The sequence below is a fragment of the Mycteria americana genome, chromosome 5 (assembly GCF_035582795.1).
Source record: "Mycteria americana isolate JAX WOST 10 ecotype Jacksonville Zoo and Gardens chromosome 5, USCA_MyAme_1.0, whole genome shotgun sequence".
NCBI classification, from domain to species: domain Eukaryota; kingdom Metazoa; phylum Chordata; class Aves; order Ciconiiformes; family Ciconiidae; genus Mycteria; species Mycteria americana.
This window is the reverse complement of record NC_134369.1, coordinates 9012129-9026617: the sequence shown is the minus strand read 5'-3', so window position 1 is coordinate 9026617 and position 14489 is coordinate 9012129. Positions and strand designations below refer to the sequence as shown.

Sequence of the window (14489 nt, the reverse complement as noted above, 5' to 3'; positions counted from 1 at the left end):
AAATCCTTGGCTTAAGTATCCAGTCTGAGCTGCAGTTTCACTTACAGGAAACAAGGGGTTTTTTTGAGGTCTTTTAAGGTATTGTTTCCTGAAACAGCAGAAGATAATCTAAGCACAGAGGGAGTACTGCAATTCTGTTACTAAAATATAAAAATGTTAAAATTTAGTATGAAAGGATTACTAAAAAAAAAAAAAAAATGTTCTCAGGATTGTTAGGATTATTGAATACAATAAACCTTTCCAAATCCAAGTCACAAACAAAACAGATCATCTTTTACATGTGCCAAGATACAATTTTATTGCTTCTCAGATAATACTGCATTTAGGCATTTATTTAACTTGAGGGTACTGGAAGAGCAAAAAACAGTTCGCTTATGTCTTATGACATTTGTCCTACTGTATGTTAGTGGAAGAGGTAGAGACTTTTCGGAGACGTTGCTGGCAATGTCATAAGAAGTGCACACCAAAAGCTTAATAACTAGCTAGCAAGAACATGTAATCTCTGCCAGACTCTACCACCTAGATTTGTCTTCAATTGGAAGATGTAAAATATTTCACCACAGTTCTTATATGACCTTACAAAAACGACACTGTTTATGGAGGTCACAGTTCTGCATTGTCTCATGATGATTTTTACGAATTTGTTGAATTGCTGAAGTATATCACAACCTGGGAGTCTCAAAGCTCCTCTCTGAATGGTTGTGTGATCACCAATGTGTGATGCTGTACACCAAACCTTCAAGGAACCTCCAAGTGAACTGTGTTGTGGAGCCCTAATCTCCTAGCATTAGCGTTCAGAACAGATTCTACCGATAGCAATAGCAACAATGTATATCAGATTTATTTCTAGGGTTTTTTTTTAATGAGGTGAAAAAACGGTTGGTGCCATATGTCCAGCTGCTGTTTGTAGATGACTGCCCCGTGCTGCAGGAGCTGCCAATGACCCAGTGCTTTGGGAACTACTTGCTTTAAAGGCTTGGTTCCTGCTTTCACATCATCTCTCTATGCTAGTTTGTGTTAGTGTTATTGCACCTTCATAGTATCAAACAGAAGTATTGGGTTTATTGTGCTTATTTTAAAACCAGTACATTTAAAAACAACCAAACTTGTCTAAGTTGGTTATATAAAAATATACATGTAATAGCTCACATTATACAGTAAAAAAGAAAGCACCTGTGTGGAAAGCTTACCCCCTTCTTTAGAAGGAAAGCTGTCGTTATGTAGTTGCTTCAGTAACACGTACTTATACGTATATACATACAAAACCAGAACTTTAGCCACATAAATCTGTCCTCTTATGTGGTACAGAAGACAGAAGGCCCAGAGGGGTGATATGTCTCATTCCTTCTCCATCACAGAACTGCTGCCATTCACACTGTGTGAACAAGAGTATGGCTTGGGTAAAGTGCGAAAAGCGTGAGATAAATTATGCTCCATGTGGCATAATTCCTCCCAGGAAACAGCATAACCAACAGCCCACAAACAATTGTACGTTATTCTGTTGTCAGAAGGAGCAGCTGTCACTATGAACTCTACAACCCTCGCTGAGGAATGACAGCGCAGGGTGTTGGGCCATGTGTGCTGCCTCTGCACTGTGATGGGGGTTAGAGAGAAGGGCCAGTTGTACACGTTGTACTTGTAAAGCTATGAACCAGAGGGATGCTGGATACCTTCTTCAGCTCCTCTGGCCCAAACCAGGAGAGAAAAACAATGCGGAGAAAAAGGCTGTGGATCTCGTGTCAAACCTTTTCTCTGTGTAGGAGTGTCAAAGTATAAATCTAAATTGTTATAAGCTATTAAAAAAGACAACTAAATAACTTAGTCTGTTTAAACATTAGGTTTCTTGCTAATCCTAGCTGCATTTCACTATAGTAAAAATGGGTATTTGAAGAAAATATTTAACTATTGAAGATCCTTGCAATTAAGTTTTAGAAGTGCCTTTTCCAGATCAGGCTCTAATCTATTAAGAAAAGTTACCTTTTTATTTTTTCCAAAATAAAACTGCAGTAATTAGATATTGTATTTAACAATGTGACAAGAGTAAAAAGCTATTTCTATGCGGTTTCTGAGGTAATAAGCTGGCATGTTAAAAATATATTAATGCAAGTCATTCGGTTGTGAGTGTCCCTTGCCCGCCTTCCCCAAAAAGTGGGGATGGACACGGTGATTTCAGTAAAGTGGAGAAAAGGTCTGTGGCATACTGGTTGGTACACTGTATCATAATTCATCATGGTTTCTTGTGAGGTCCTCCCCATAATTAGTAGCTTGACTTCCAACGAACATATTCCAGTTGTCTAGAACCTCCTCTTTCGTTAGTTTTTCATCCTGGTGGGAGGGAAATAAAATCTCTGTAAGAAGATTTTCCAAGCTAAGTAAAAGACACACCAGCACAGACTTACAAGAGCCCTGGGAAATAGACAGTTCTTCAAAGCAGCAGACTGCACGTTCAGGAAGCATTGCAGCTGTCATGGTGAGTGAAATTTGGACCCCAGTGGAAGACAGAAGTCCCACTGGCTTCAGTTGCGTCAAACTGCTAATTGAAAGTTCTTTGTAATTAACCCATACGCTGTTTGGCAGTGACTTATCTGGTACGCAGTTTTGCCCTGTGGTTTGGTGTTACCTTCCTAACAGTAAACATGAAAATCCTCTGGTGTATTTTGGTGAAGATGGTTGCTTATGTTAGCAATTTACACACTCTCTGTCTAAGAGTGTGTTGGTTTTTCAGGTTCCAGCTTTGCTCACATTACACTTCTGAAGACCACCATCTGGGATCTACTGAACCATTAATCTCCCATGTTAGAGGAAGTGGGTGCACTGAGCTAGTCTTTATGCCAAAGATGTGTGTGTAATTACAGAAATGGGGTTTTTTTGCTACCTCCTATGTAATGTATCCTTAATTTTTCTCTTGCAGTCTAAACTAGCATACAAAAACCATGACCACTCTTAGAAGGGAAAAGAATATTTCTACTATGTTAAAACTTCCAGGTTTAAGATGCTAAATTATTTCTTATTACCTAATGAAAGCCGATGGGACTTCTAGAGCTGATAAACTATATTTTACTACTCTTACTTTGTGATTCTAACCCTACCAACTGCAATTGGCATTGATACATTAATGCGCTAGCAATTCCAGCCTCTAAAACTCCATTTAAAGTGTACTAATAGGAAAAGTTATTAGGAATCATTTCTTGCTAGCTGTTACGTTTTAAAAAAAAACACACCACCTTATATAACAAAAACCCCTATATATATATATTAGGACAGTAGGTACCTTGTCTACATCCGATTCATAGACTAGGTGCCTGGCTTCAGCTAGTGCATGATCATAGTCTTGTGGAAGAATCCAGTGCTGAATCTCCTCTTTGTCCATCTTTCCGTCCTTGTTGAGGTCACGAAAATCTGAAAACTGTTCACGCTCTGTAATCACCCAGTCAGGCTCTGGTCCACCCTCTTCATTTGCAAACATATCAGCTGGAGAGGAATTAAAGGTCTCACTTGAGTCATATTTAATTTGCAAATTATGCACAAACTAAAGACATTTGCACAGTGTTCCTCAGAGGAAGACTAAACTTTTCACTCTTTGCACAGTGTTTCTTTGTACAGAAAATGAAATGTGGAGTGTAAATAGAGCAGCTGTGCCCATCTTCTCTCAGGCCTATTTCTTCACTGCTGGTGATTCTGTCCATTCTTACATTACCCTTGTATCATACCTGTGCATTCCTGGCGAGGCTAACATGAGAGGTGAACCTGCCAAAGGCCATCATCCACTGAATTTCAGAATGAAAAAAGTTCTTTAAGGATGTTTAGTTAAATAGCAATCATAAGCTTTAGTACTGGGCTCAGTCACATGGGGAGAAAGGAACTCAGCACTTTTATCTTGTCCCTGCCAGCAAACGTCTTTGTGGATAAGATCAGACTCCAGCCAACAGAGTGGTTAAGGGAAAAAAGGCACAGGGGAAATTTAGGAAAACAAAAATTGCTAAATGGAACCTGAATGCTTTTGTCCTGCTTTTAGAGAGGTCTGTGTAAGAGAAATTCATCTTAGTAGATGAATCTTTTTTAACCATGCAGTGCTGCAGCACACTCCAGTAGCAGGTATTTATTCTTCTACAAAGAAAGACCTGGAGAAGTCATTATGAATCAGTGGTGCATTCTGTGTGAGAAACCACAGGCAACGCACTTGTCATAGATTGGTACCTTGGGGTGGAGTACCATTTGTGACATAGGATGCATAGATTACGTACATGAGCTGCTCTGTACATCAGTCCTGGGCTATATTTAAGAAGGAAAATGCTACAGTGGCAGCGGCTATCTGTATAAATAGTTGGGAGAGTAGCAGTGATTATTAAGAGCAAGTGATTTGTAACTGTTCTTTACAGCATAGGCCTTCCAAATGATGAGTAGTATGTCCACTTGATAAACCACAAGTGGACCACTTGTCCACTTCTGGTTACTGTGACCAATCAATTGTTTCCTGCTGATCAGGGCTGCTTATTCCTCAAGCATTCAATTTTTCTAATTAAAACCTGCTTTGTGATACTACGCCTATGCCTTGTGGGTCTGGTTTTCAAAGATGGGCTAAGGAAAAGTGCACCCCACATGGATGGTCTCAGGGCCAGAGGCTGGCTGGTATCTATAGGAAGTATAAATGCTGGTCTCAAGCCTAGAAATAACCTCCCCCCGCCCTGCAGCGTGAGCGTGTACACTAGGCTTAAGTTCTCTATTGGCAGAACTGTCCACAGTGTCCCTGAAATACTCTGTAACCTGCTCGTGCACAGTAAGAATTTAGCTGTCTCTGCTTAACATGACTAGGGATATTTTGCTTCACTGCTTCTGTAAAATCTAAACCAAATTTTGTAAAGACAGAATAGGATGAAGGAAGGAGGAGGAGGGAGGAATTGTTCTATAACCTTCAGGAGATCTCCCCATCAAATACCTGATCTAGAAACTGAAATTTTTTTTACTTCTTTTTGTTGTTTGTTCCCTCTAAACTACCAAAGAAGAGATTTGGTTTTCTGTTTTGTTTTTTAACCCCAGCTTGATCAAAAATAAAAAATATTACATCTGAAAAAGGGAAGTAGGAATATTTGAAGCATAGTTTTTCCTCAACTCATGAAGAAAACTTCAGACAACACATTCACTTTCTTTTTTCATTTTTTAAAGTGCAAATTATATTGTTTATTTGAAGCAACTGACATGTCCTGTCAATTTGATTTTTATCATCCTTGCCAATGTGGGGTGATCGTGACTAGAACATTCTATGTTCCTATCTATAGAAGACAAGAAAAAACAGCATTCACATGGTAACAAATGTTGACAATTACCTTATAATTATATGTAGGTAATGTCACTGAATGAACTGAAATTACTGTGGAAATTATGCTGCTCTGTTATTTCAGTCATAAATGAATAGCATTCACATTCTGAGGCTAAATATAATTTACAAGGAATAGAAACCCCCTGCCATTAATTAACGTGTGTATATTGTTCCTGATTATACGTGAAGTGATCTTTATGGCACCACTAGAAACAGAAAGATTCATCTGAGTTTGCACTAATGCTTTCCTGGTGCTACTTTCTTGATTTAAAACCCATCAAAGTGAGTGCAGTGGGACAAGTTAGCTTTCGGTATCAGCATAATCATTCAAAAGGCTAAAACTGCTGATTATGCACTGCTGATCTCCAGTCCTGCTTCCCTTTTGTCTTCATAGGCCTAAGCACAAGACAGCAGCTAACTGCCTAGCATGACTGAAGTTTGTGCAAATTAACTGTGACTGATCTGCTGTTGATGTTTCCCATTTTGTTCTCTTTCTGCCACTGAAGTAATGCACAGCTGACTTTCACACACTTCACAACTTCTTTGAGAATCTTAAATCTCAGTGCTATTTTTACAGTTCATTTTTAATGCATCTTATATTTCTAGAAGAAACATAATGGCATCACCATACAAATCATTAGAGAAGTATGGGTTCTGACTTACTAATTAAATTAGGAAAATAACTAGTAGAAAAAAGGTGAATTTTCTTTTTTGCAATGTGTGCTTCCCAGCTATTTTGCATAGTCAAGTATCTTTCAAACTTGGGAAGAGACTAATTCACTTTCTGATCCTCCTGCATTTCTAAACAATGCCTTCAAAAAGGCATTGTGTGGTCAAGTGTGGTCAAATGTGGTCAAGTATACAGAGAATATTCCTGTCATGAAAAATATTATTCCAGACCCCTCTTAGCCAAATTATACAAGAATAAGAGGAGGATCTTATGCTGTAAAGTGTGAGGAACCTTTTGCTGGTGATGTTGCTATCTGCCTAAAATGAAATTAAAACTTTCTGGGTTGGATGCCTGGTTTAAAATAGTTGAAGTGGAGCACAGAAGCGTTCATCTTTGGGTTGTTAATACTGCTGCAAATTTGAGAGAAGATGGACGAACGGACTAGAGATTATGTAAGAAACAAACCTCAACACTTACCAATGTACTCATCTTGATCCACAAAACCATCTTCATTTTTGTCTATGTCTTCTAAGGTTTCCTGGAAAATAGTTTTGTATCGAAGTAATCAAGAGAGAACTGAGACTTCTGGCTACTCGCCTCTTCGATCATTTCATGTTTTGAGGCCTTGACCTGCCCTTGTACACAAGCAAATGTACTCTCACTGACTCCAGTGTGACTGTTGTTTATACAATGAATATACAAATATCCGTTCATGTTGAAAAAATTCCCTGCATGAATGAACTGGACATGGTGCTTAAGTTTTAAGTTAGGGGCAGATACAAGCTAGCCTCAAACACTTAGCTGCCCTGTGTCAGCATACCCTTCCTTTTATTTTGGTGTAAATCAGTGCCCCAAGGCTGTTTCTTGATTCCATTTAGGAGCTGTCTAAGTGCATTTAACAAGTCTGTCTTATACTGAGAGCTCTAACTCAAGTGAATTTCATGAAAGGCATCCCTTTCTGTTCCCCACTTGGCTATTACATGTTGTGTCTGTTTCTAAACCCTGCATCAAAAGATCAGAGAAGCATTTCAAAGCTCATCCAAAAAAATAAAAGTAAAAATAATGTCATTGGTTTTGCTCTGCTTACTAAGACAACGATGTTTTTCATATGCTCAAACTCCTCTGGGTGAAGGAAAGCAGTGAATTCTTCACGAGTGGCAGCTAAGTCTCCATCCAGATCTGCAGCTTTGAATCGTCTTTCATCTCTGGGCAGCATTTTTTTAAAACTGTGCTGATCGGTCGCATCTTGGAATTCTTCTGGATTTTCTACAAATTAATCAAGACAATCTCAAAACTATGTTCCTTTTAAAACGTATTACCACAACAAAGCACCCCAATTTGCTGTTAGAGTCTAGAAATACAAAGGCTTATTGCCAGAATAGCTGCTGTGTTAAAATGGAAATTCTCTTTCCTGTGACGTTTTAAATTCAGAGGTCAAGCACTTGGTTGGATTTTTAAGGGTGACTTAGTAGTATAGGTGTATGTCTGACTAAGCCTTCTGTTGCAATCCAGGATAATGGATTTTGCAGTACTGTATATTATCCTTCACAGATTTTTTTTTTTTTAATCTGCTTTTACAAGCACTGCTTAGGCAGTATTTAGGGCAGATTTCATTCACAGAAGTTTTATTCTTCTTAGGAATCAATATGATCTACACAACTTTTCAGTTTCAAAAAGCAAGCAAACCAAAGAAAAGTGGTTTCAGAAGCTGGCAGACTGACTGAAATTATCTAACTGCTATGCCTCTGCTACAGGGAACCTAACAATTATTTTCAGTTTAAAACAATGACATTTTTTCAGGGTGTTCAGTGGCATAAAAAGAAAACAGGATCACTAAACTGACTTCAAACATGAAAAATGCTCATATTATAACAATTTCACAGTTCACACATTGGGAGACAAACAGTTGAAAAAGACTAGGCCAGGAATCACAGGTGGGAATGGATCTTTTAACACAAGACCACAATTTAGTAGCTGTTGCTCCAAATCTTGGGGATTACAGAGAGCAAAGACAAAGAGCTGAGAGGGGCTCCCAGGGATACTGCTGCAGGGATTGTGTGTCAAATATTTCCTTCCACAACTGTAATAAGCTCAATTTTAATCTAAAGTAGACTTTGTACTTATTACCGCTACTTGAAGCTTGCTCCAGAAACTGCCTCTATGGTAGGTAGATATTGTCTTCTCATTTCCAGTATAAATGGTCAATTAATACCAATTTGTTGTTCTGTCAGCATTGCCCTTTAGCTCAAGTGATCTCTTCTCCTCCTTTCCCTTCATTAACTTATAAAAATCAAAGGGAATGTATGTGGGGGGAAAAAAGATTCAGGTATATTTTTTAATACATGTTTCTTTTGCCTGATTTGTTAAGGATTTTCACTTGCAGTTTATCACAGTCTGAAGCATGTTATTCTGCAAGAACTATTTCAACCAATAACTTTGCTATACCTTAGACCCAGCCTAAATTTTTAGCATCTAGACTCTTTAAGAGTTTAGAGAGACTGAATTAACAAATACTGGGTAATTACGCAATATATTATTTTTTTATTAAAGTACCATTTTTAATGTTAAAAAAAATAATACATTTCTAACTGGAGGAGACTTTAGTTCAGCTTTGGCAGTACATTTAATAATCCCTCTACAAAACCTTCTGTGTGCTGGTGACCCATGTGAAAATGGCTGCAATAAACAACTAAGAAGTGCTTTTGACCTCAGAGCATCTATAACATTTAATGTAATTTTTCAAGAGTCCTAAATGTGACACCAAACTCCTGTTGACTCTAAGGCATGAAATCATGCCTTATAATCTCAACAGTCTTTGAGCATATAATCTGAAAATGTTATCTTACCTAGATAATAACCATATGTGGCTTGTTTGTATTCTTCCCAGGCAATTTTATTGTCCTTGTTTAGATCATAGTCTTTCCAAACTTTAGCCACGTTTTCATAGATATAGCGTTTCTGTACCCGTTTAATCCAGTTTTTTAATTCCTCTGTTGTGAGATAGCCATCTTTGTTGTCATCTATTCTATCCACAATCTTCCTGTAAAAAGAAACCAGCATCCTTAAAAGTTGACAGAAAAACAAACTGCATGTCAGTCCAATTTTAGTAATCTTTATCTGACCCTGATTTTCCACAAAAACACAGTGCTTAAAACTTATAAAGCTGCCCTACTGGCTAAAGCTTTCTTGCATTTTGCAGATTATCTTAAGGGATATGTCTCTATTCATTATTCAATATTGCTATGAATAATTGAAATGGAACTCGGACAATCAAAATTAGTGAACAAAGTACCTCAGATGATACCTGGATTTCTTAGGTTGTATCTACTAACTTAGGGAGACCTGTTCTTCACTGTCAATAGGGACTGGCCATGCTGGGCTCAGAGTAGGAGACACTAACTTCACCTCAGGAAGGTGCAGTTTGCTGGAGGCAACCAGGGCAAAAAGCTAGGATTTCATGGATACCTGCAGATTCTCCTGTGGCTTTCCAGCAGACTGATGCTAGGGAGTTATATGGAGTGAGTTATATGACTGTGTAATGCTGGGCATGTACACCATGTACAGTCTTCCCTTCCATTCCTGTTCCTCCACTTCTGTTTCTTTTTCTTTCCCAGCAAAAAGCAACATTGCTTGTGTTGACGGGATTGCCTGCTACTAGCTAAAGCAATAGCTAGTCTGCAGCACGTCTCCAGTCATTGCTGGCCGCTGGGCTGTAAGCCACTGTCCCATGTAAAGCTGCTAGCCCCAAGTCCAGCAAGAGTGAAGGTACTGGCATACTCCCAGAGAAACTTCCATCTTTGAAAAGTTCTGCACACAGCTGCAGATAAAACCGACCTGAAAAACTATGTTAAAAAAAAAAAAAGAGGCAACGCTCTCTTCTACCATTTAGGTTCTCTGCAATAAATCTCTCAAGGCATGCCTGTAATTGCTAAATGCCACCAGTTTGGGTTTGAGCTTGTAGAACTGGCTTCTGTCCCAGCTACAGTGGTCGACCAGATGATAAACACCTTTATCTAAAATAAGAATGCAGCTTTAATCCCACAACTTGCAGATAAACTTGTCATAGCGTTATTATATTCTGGGCACTGGCCTGCGGGAAACTATGTACCCTGCTCTTGGAACTGGGGCAGTTAGCACCATGTCTCTTTTGCGCATCCAGATTGGCTTTAGGCATATCAGCTGTTTTAACCCTTCTATCACTGCTTACGAGGTACAGGAGCAAACTGTCTGTAGTTGCACTGCACCTTGTTTGGTGACCACCCAGAGGCCAACTCAAGATAATCTGTATGACCATTCCCCATAGACTCAATCGCCATGCCTATGGACTAGGTAGATGTCATTTGTAAGAAGGGGTAAGAGGAGTTGACTTGTCTAAATCCTGACTTGAGATTCAACAGGTGAGCTCCCTAAACCTCCAGGCAGCCAAAGGACACGGGGGAAGTTCTGTACTTTTCAATATTCTTTGCAATTCAACATCTTGGTTCTCCACAAAGAAACTGACCCTGGCCAACTGGAACTGCTCAACTATTGAAGCAATGTCTTTTCCCAAGTCTCAGTTATGTGAAAGTGGTAAGTAGAGTCCAATGCCAGCAGCAGCTTCTGCTGAATTTCCAGCAATCTTGTGTAAGTCTGATAGTATCAGACTGAATTTATAAACATGCTATTTCTGAGCTATGGCGGGGAAAAAGGGGCTGCTGAATTTGCTTTCTGAAGTAGTAAAGTATAAATTAACTGACTGGAAAACCTTTTCTCTTTTCTATAAATCTCATGGGGAACTGACTGCCAAGGATCCCTTTCACTGCACGATGGACTGTATTTGTCAATGAATTTGCCCCACGGTTAATTTGATTTAATTGGTTTAGCTGATATTTCTTGCTATTGTTAAATGTATTAGTTATAATAAATGATTCTGCTAGTAGCTCTTCGGTATTTTTAACATGAAAGAAGTCAGGACTGTTTACCAGAAAATGTTTCATGCCTCTTCCTTTTTACTTGTACTCTTGTTTTTATAGGTCCATTGCATCCATGTGCAGTATTTCACTCTGCTTCCCAGTTGAAGATGGGGACAAAGAAATAGTCTTGCCTACAGGCTCCCAAAGGTACAGGTAAGAAGCTATTGTATGGATTGTGGACCTCACTTTTTATACTAGTAATTACCTGTAAAATGGCTCAGGATCATTCTAAGTTTTGTAGTGAAGCTAATGTACATTGATCAGTCTGAAAAGCCTTAGTGCCTTTATTTGAACTATTTAATTCTTGAATGCAGCAAAAATTCAAGGAGCATGTTAACAGACACAAAATGCCAGCTCATACGCAGGAATTTACATGCACAAGTGTGTAATACCTGAAAGCTTACTTTCTCCCTTTAACTTAGGTGGGATTACAGTCAGAATTAGTTTCCCACCTCATAATAAAGAAGCTAGAGGGCACGTGCAACAGGTACATACAACCTGCTATTACAGAGATTTACGCTGCCAGTCTACAAAGACATTTGGTGATGAAACAAAGTTGGGACAAGGAAATCATTGCTACGAAGTGGCTGAAAGAGGAATGCTTCGTCTCTACACCCGATGTGAGTACAACTGTATGCTGATAAACTCTGGCCTTGGCCTGTGTAAAGAACAGAAATATTTATATTGTGAGGATGCATAACCATATTCTATGTTCTCTGAAAATGACAGGCCCATCATAAATGGCAGGGAGAAGGTTCAGAGGACTGCAGCCCCACTCCCCTCCTTCTTAGCCCATCTCCAGTCCCTTAATGCAGTCCTTGGATGCTGCACTGGGATTATGTCATGCTTCTCCAAAGCCAGGTGAGTTGTGGTATTGCGCATGGGTGGGCAACGTGTGATTCTTCCCTTGCGAAGTGATCTGGTGTGGGAGGATAGGGAGAAGGGATGCCCCTGTCATGGAATCTGTCATAAGGGCAGGTGCACTCCCAGGTCATGATACGATTATAGGCTGGTATGTGCCAAGATCATACTGTGCAGCTGCTCCTCCACTGAGACTGCAGGTAGTTGAGTTTGCAGGGCTTCTTCTGTATACTAGCTAGTTCCTTTTTGTTTGCTGGAAGAAGGTGAGAGTAGCTTTGCATTACTGCTGTCTAGCCCTGGGATTCTAATCCCAGCATTGGTCACTGGGATGACCAATGTGCTGCCACCCTTCCTAAGCAAGGTAAAACGACTTACAAAAGCAGCAGCATGCACTTTGATTAGAGCAGCAGACTATATGTTACTGTTTTCTCCCAGAAAGCATTGAAAAATAGCTTTTCATTAAATGTCTTCTTCCTAAAAGCCACTCATTTGCTGAGAAGTGACACTATTTGTAACCCTCACTGCAGAGGTTGCCCATCACAAAGCTGTTTTTCTCAGTATATCTGATTATTAAACCACAATAAAAAGAAGAAAGTGAAATGTTTTAATAATCCTCTCTCTCCTCTACCTCCCAGTATGCTATCTGAAATGACGAGGTTAGGAAATGCTAAAAGTTATGAAACTGTTCCAGAGCCCCCTTCCAGGAACCACATCTCTGATGTTCTGCTGCACAACACTCACCCCACCATGTGGGCTTTGGTCCTCAGAGAGGGACGCTTTAGTCACCTCCACTTCAAAGGTTATTGACTGTGGCTGTAGCTTAACATGCCTGTGTCAGCTCTCCAAGGTGCACCCAGTGAGATTGCTAAAAGTTAAGCTTCCGCCCTTGCCGAGTTAGCGTTTCTAAACACTGTTTAAAAACAATGCTATTGTTAAATCATATCCCTAACTAAAATATCTGTACTTGTGTAAGTGTAGACCAATTTTAAAAACGCATGTCCATTTATGGATACACTTTATGAGAATCTAAGTCATAGATCATGTATGCTGAGAACATGGTTTCTTTTGCTCCTTCTTGAAAAAATGTGGCTGAAATTGGTCATTTCTGATAACCACTTTATCTGTTTACTCTCTGAGATACAGGTAAATTGTAGTGACAGCTTCCAGGAGGATCAAGAAGTCGGTCTGTGAGATAACAGTGATACTGCACTAAGAGCTTATGATGGAACTAGGCAGACGTACAATGAGTACCACTCCCTATGGAAGGGGAGTAAAGGCAAAGCTAATCTTAGTGAGAACATGCAGATATTTTAAACTATTTTCTCGTTAGTAAATACATAAAAGTATCTTTCTTTAACTACTGTTAAACTTAGTTCTAATTAATGATCTGACTCCTTGTAGGTGTAAAGGAGGGAGAAGCAGTAAAATAAGGCAACTGTTGCATGGACTCCGTTCTTGGCGTAAATAGCAGCATGGAAGCAAGAGCAACACTGTAAGACAGTGGGTAAAGATGTCACAAGTGGAAAACCTGTGGGAAGATGGCTTCAAGTGGACTTGTAAATGGAGCTGTGAAGAAGGAATGGTTTAAACTTGATTCAAACTAATGTGGTCCAAGCAAGTGACCCAGAGGTAAGGCGCTGTAGCAGCAAAGCCCTCCAGCAGTGGGTGAGGTCTGTCCAACAGCGGACACAACACCACACACAGCAGCTCCCTCCACGAGGCTTATTGCTGTAGGACCAGAAAAGGCAGGAGAGAAAAATGCAAAAGCGACGAATTGTTGGTTGCTCGTCTGCAAAATCAGCGGGGTGTGAGAGGTCCAACTGAAGAGGCATCGCTGGCTATACAGAGGTACAGGGTACTCCACGAGCCCCTCGAAGTGGGAAGGGGCCAGCCTCCCCCGGGGCAGGGGAGCTGGAGCGGGGCAGGCAGCGCCCGACGCCCTCCGGCCGCTCTCCCCTCCTTCGGCCGAGCCCCCCGCCGGCCGCTCGGGCACTCAAAAAGGCAGCCGCACACCGCCTCCCCTCCCCGCGCCCACCCCGGCCGGCGGGCCGCCCCCGCCGGGCCCTCCCCCTGCCACGTTTCCGCAGGCCGCCGCGCTGTCGCGACCGGGCGCGGCGGCCCCCGCCCGCGCCTCTTACCCCAGCCTTTCCCGGCTCTCCTCCGGGCTGAGCTGGTCGAAGCTCCGCGCCTCCTCCTTGCCCAGGAAGGCCTCGTGGTCGTACTGGAAGCCCGGTCGGTCCTCGTGCTGCGCGGCGCCGGGCCGCGCCCGCTCCTGCCGCGCTGTCGGCTTGCCCAGGCCGCCCGGCAGCAGCGGCAGTAGCAGCGCCAGCGCCAGGCACCAGCCCGCCCCGCCGCTCCCCATGCCCCGCGCCCCGCCGCCCCTGCCCCGCGGGCGCCGCGCACCGAGAGTCCCGCCGAAGCGGCGGCTACCACCCCTCCGCTGCCCGGCGCCGACCGAGGCCGCGGCCGGCCCCGCTCCCGGCACCCGCCCGCCGCTCCCCGGCCCCGCTCCGCCCCCGGCCGGCCAGGGGGCGGGGCGGACGCGATTGGGCAGCGGCCGCCGGCCGCGCAGCGCGGTCCGGCGCGGCCCGGCCCGGCGCCACGTCTGCAGAGCGGCGCCGGCCGCCTGGCCGCCCAACGGCCGCCGCGCGAGCCCAACGGCCGCGGGGCTCCCAGCGGTTGGTCAAGG

The 14489-nt window shown here is 42.0% G+C and overlaps 1 protein-coding gene across 1 annotated transcript; it reads right to left on the bottom strand.

Moving 5' to 3' along the window:
• Positions 1-270: 270 nt before the first annotated feature.
• RCN1 (reticulocalbin 1) lies at positions 271-14285 on the bottom strand. Its single transcript, XM_075502061.1, has 6 exons — positions 13939-14285; positions 8834-9027; positions 7075-7253; positions 6465-6525; positions 3272-3471; positions 271-2325 (listed from the first exon to the last, which is right to left on the bottom strand). The coding sequence occupies exons 1-6, from the start codon at positions 14160-14162 to the stop codon at positions 2218-2220; spliced, it is 966 nt and encodes a 321-aa protein (XP_075358176.1). The 5' UTR covers positions 14163-14285; the 3' UTR covers positions 271-2217.
• Between the last annotated feature and the right edge of the window lie 204 nt (positions 14286-14489).

Excerpts from the sequence above, each read along its gene's own strand:
- RCN1 (XM_075502061.1), bottom strand. The coding sequence starts at position 14,162 with ATGGGGAGCGGCGGGGCGGGCTGGTGCCTGGCGCTGGCGCTGCTACTG. Across the intron at positions 9,028-13,938 it reads GAGAGCCGGGAAAGGCTGGG|GAAGATTGTGGATAGAATAG; the intron begins GTAAGAGGCGCG and ends TTCTTTTTACAG. Across the intron at positions 2,326-3,271 it reads ATGAATCGGATGTAGACAAG|GATGAAAAACTAACGAAAGA; the intron begins GTACCTACTGTC and ends CCCTCCCACCAG.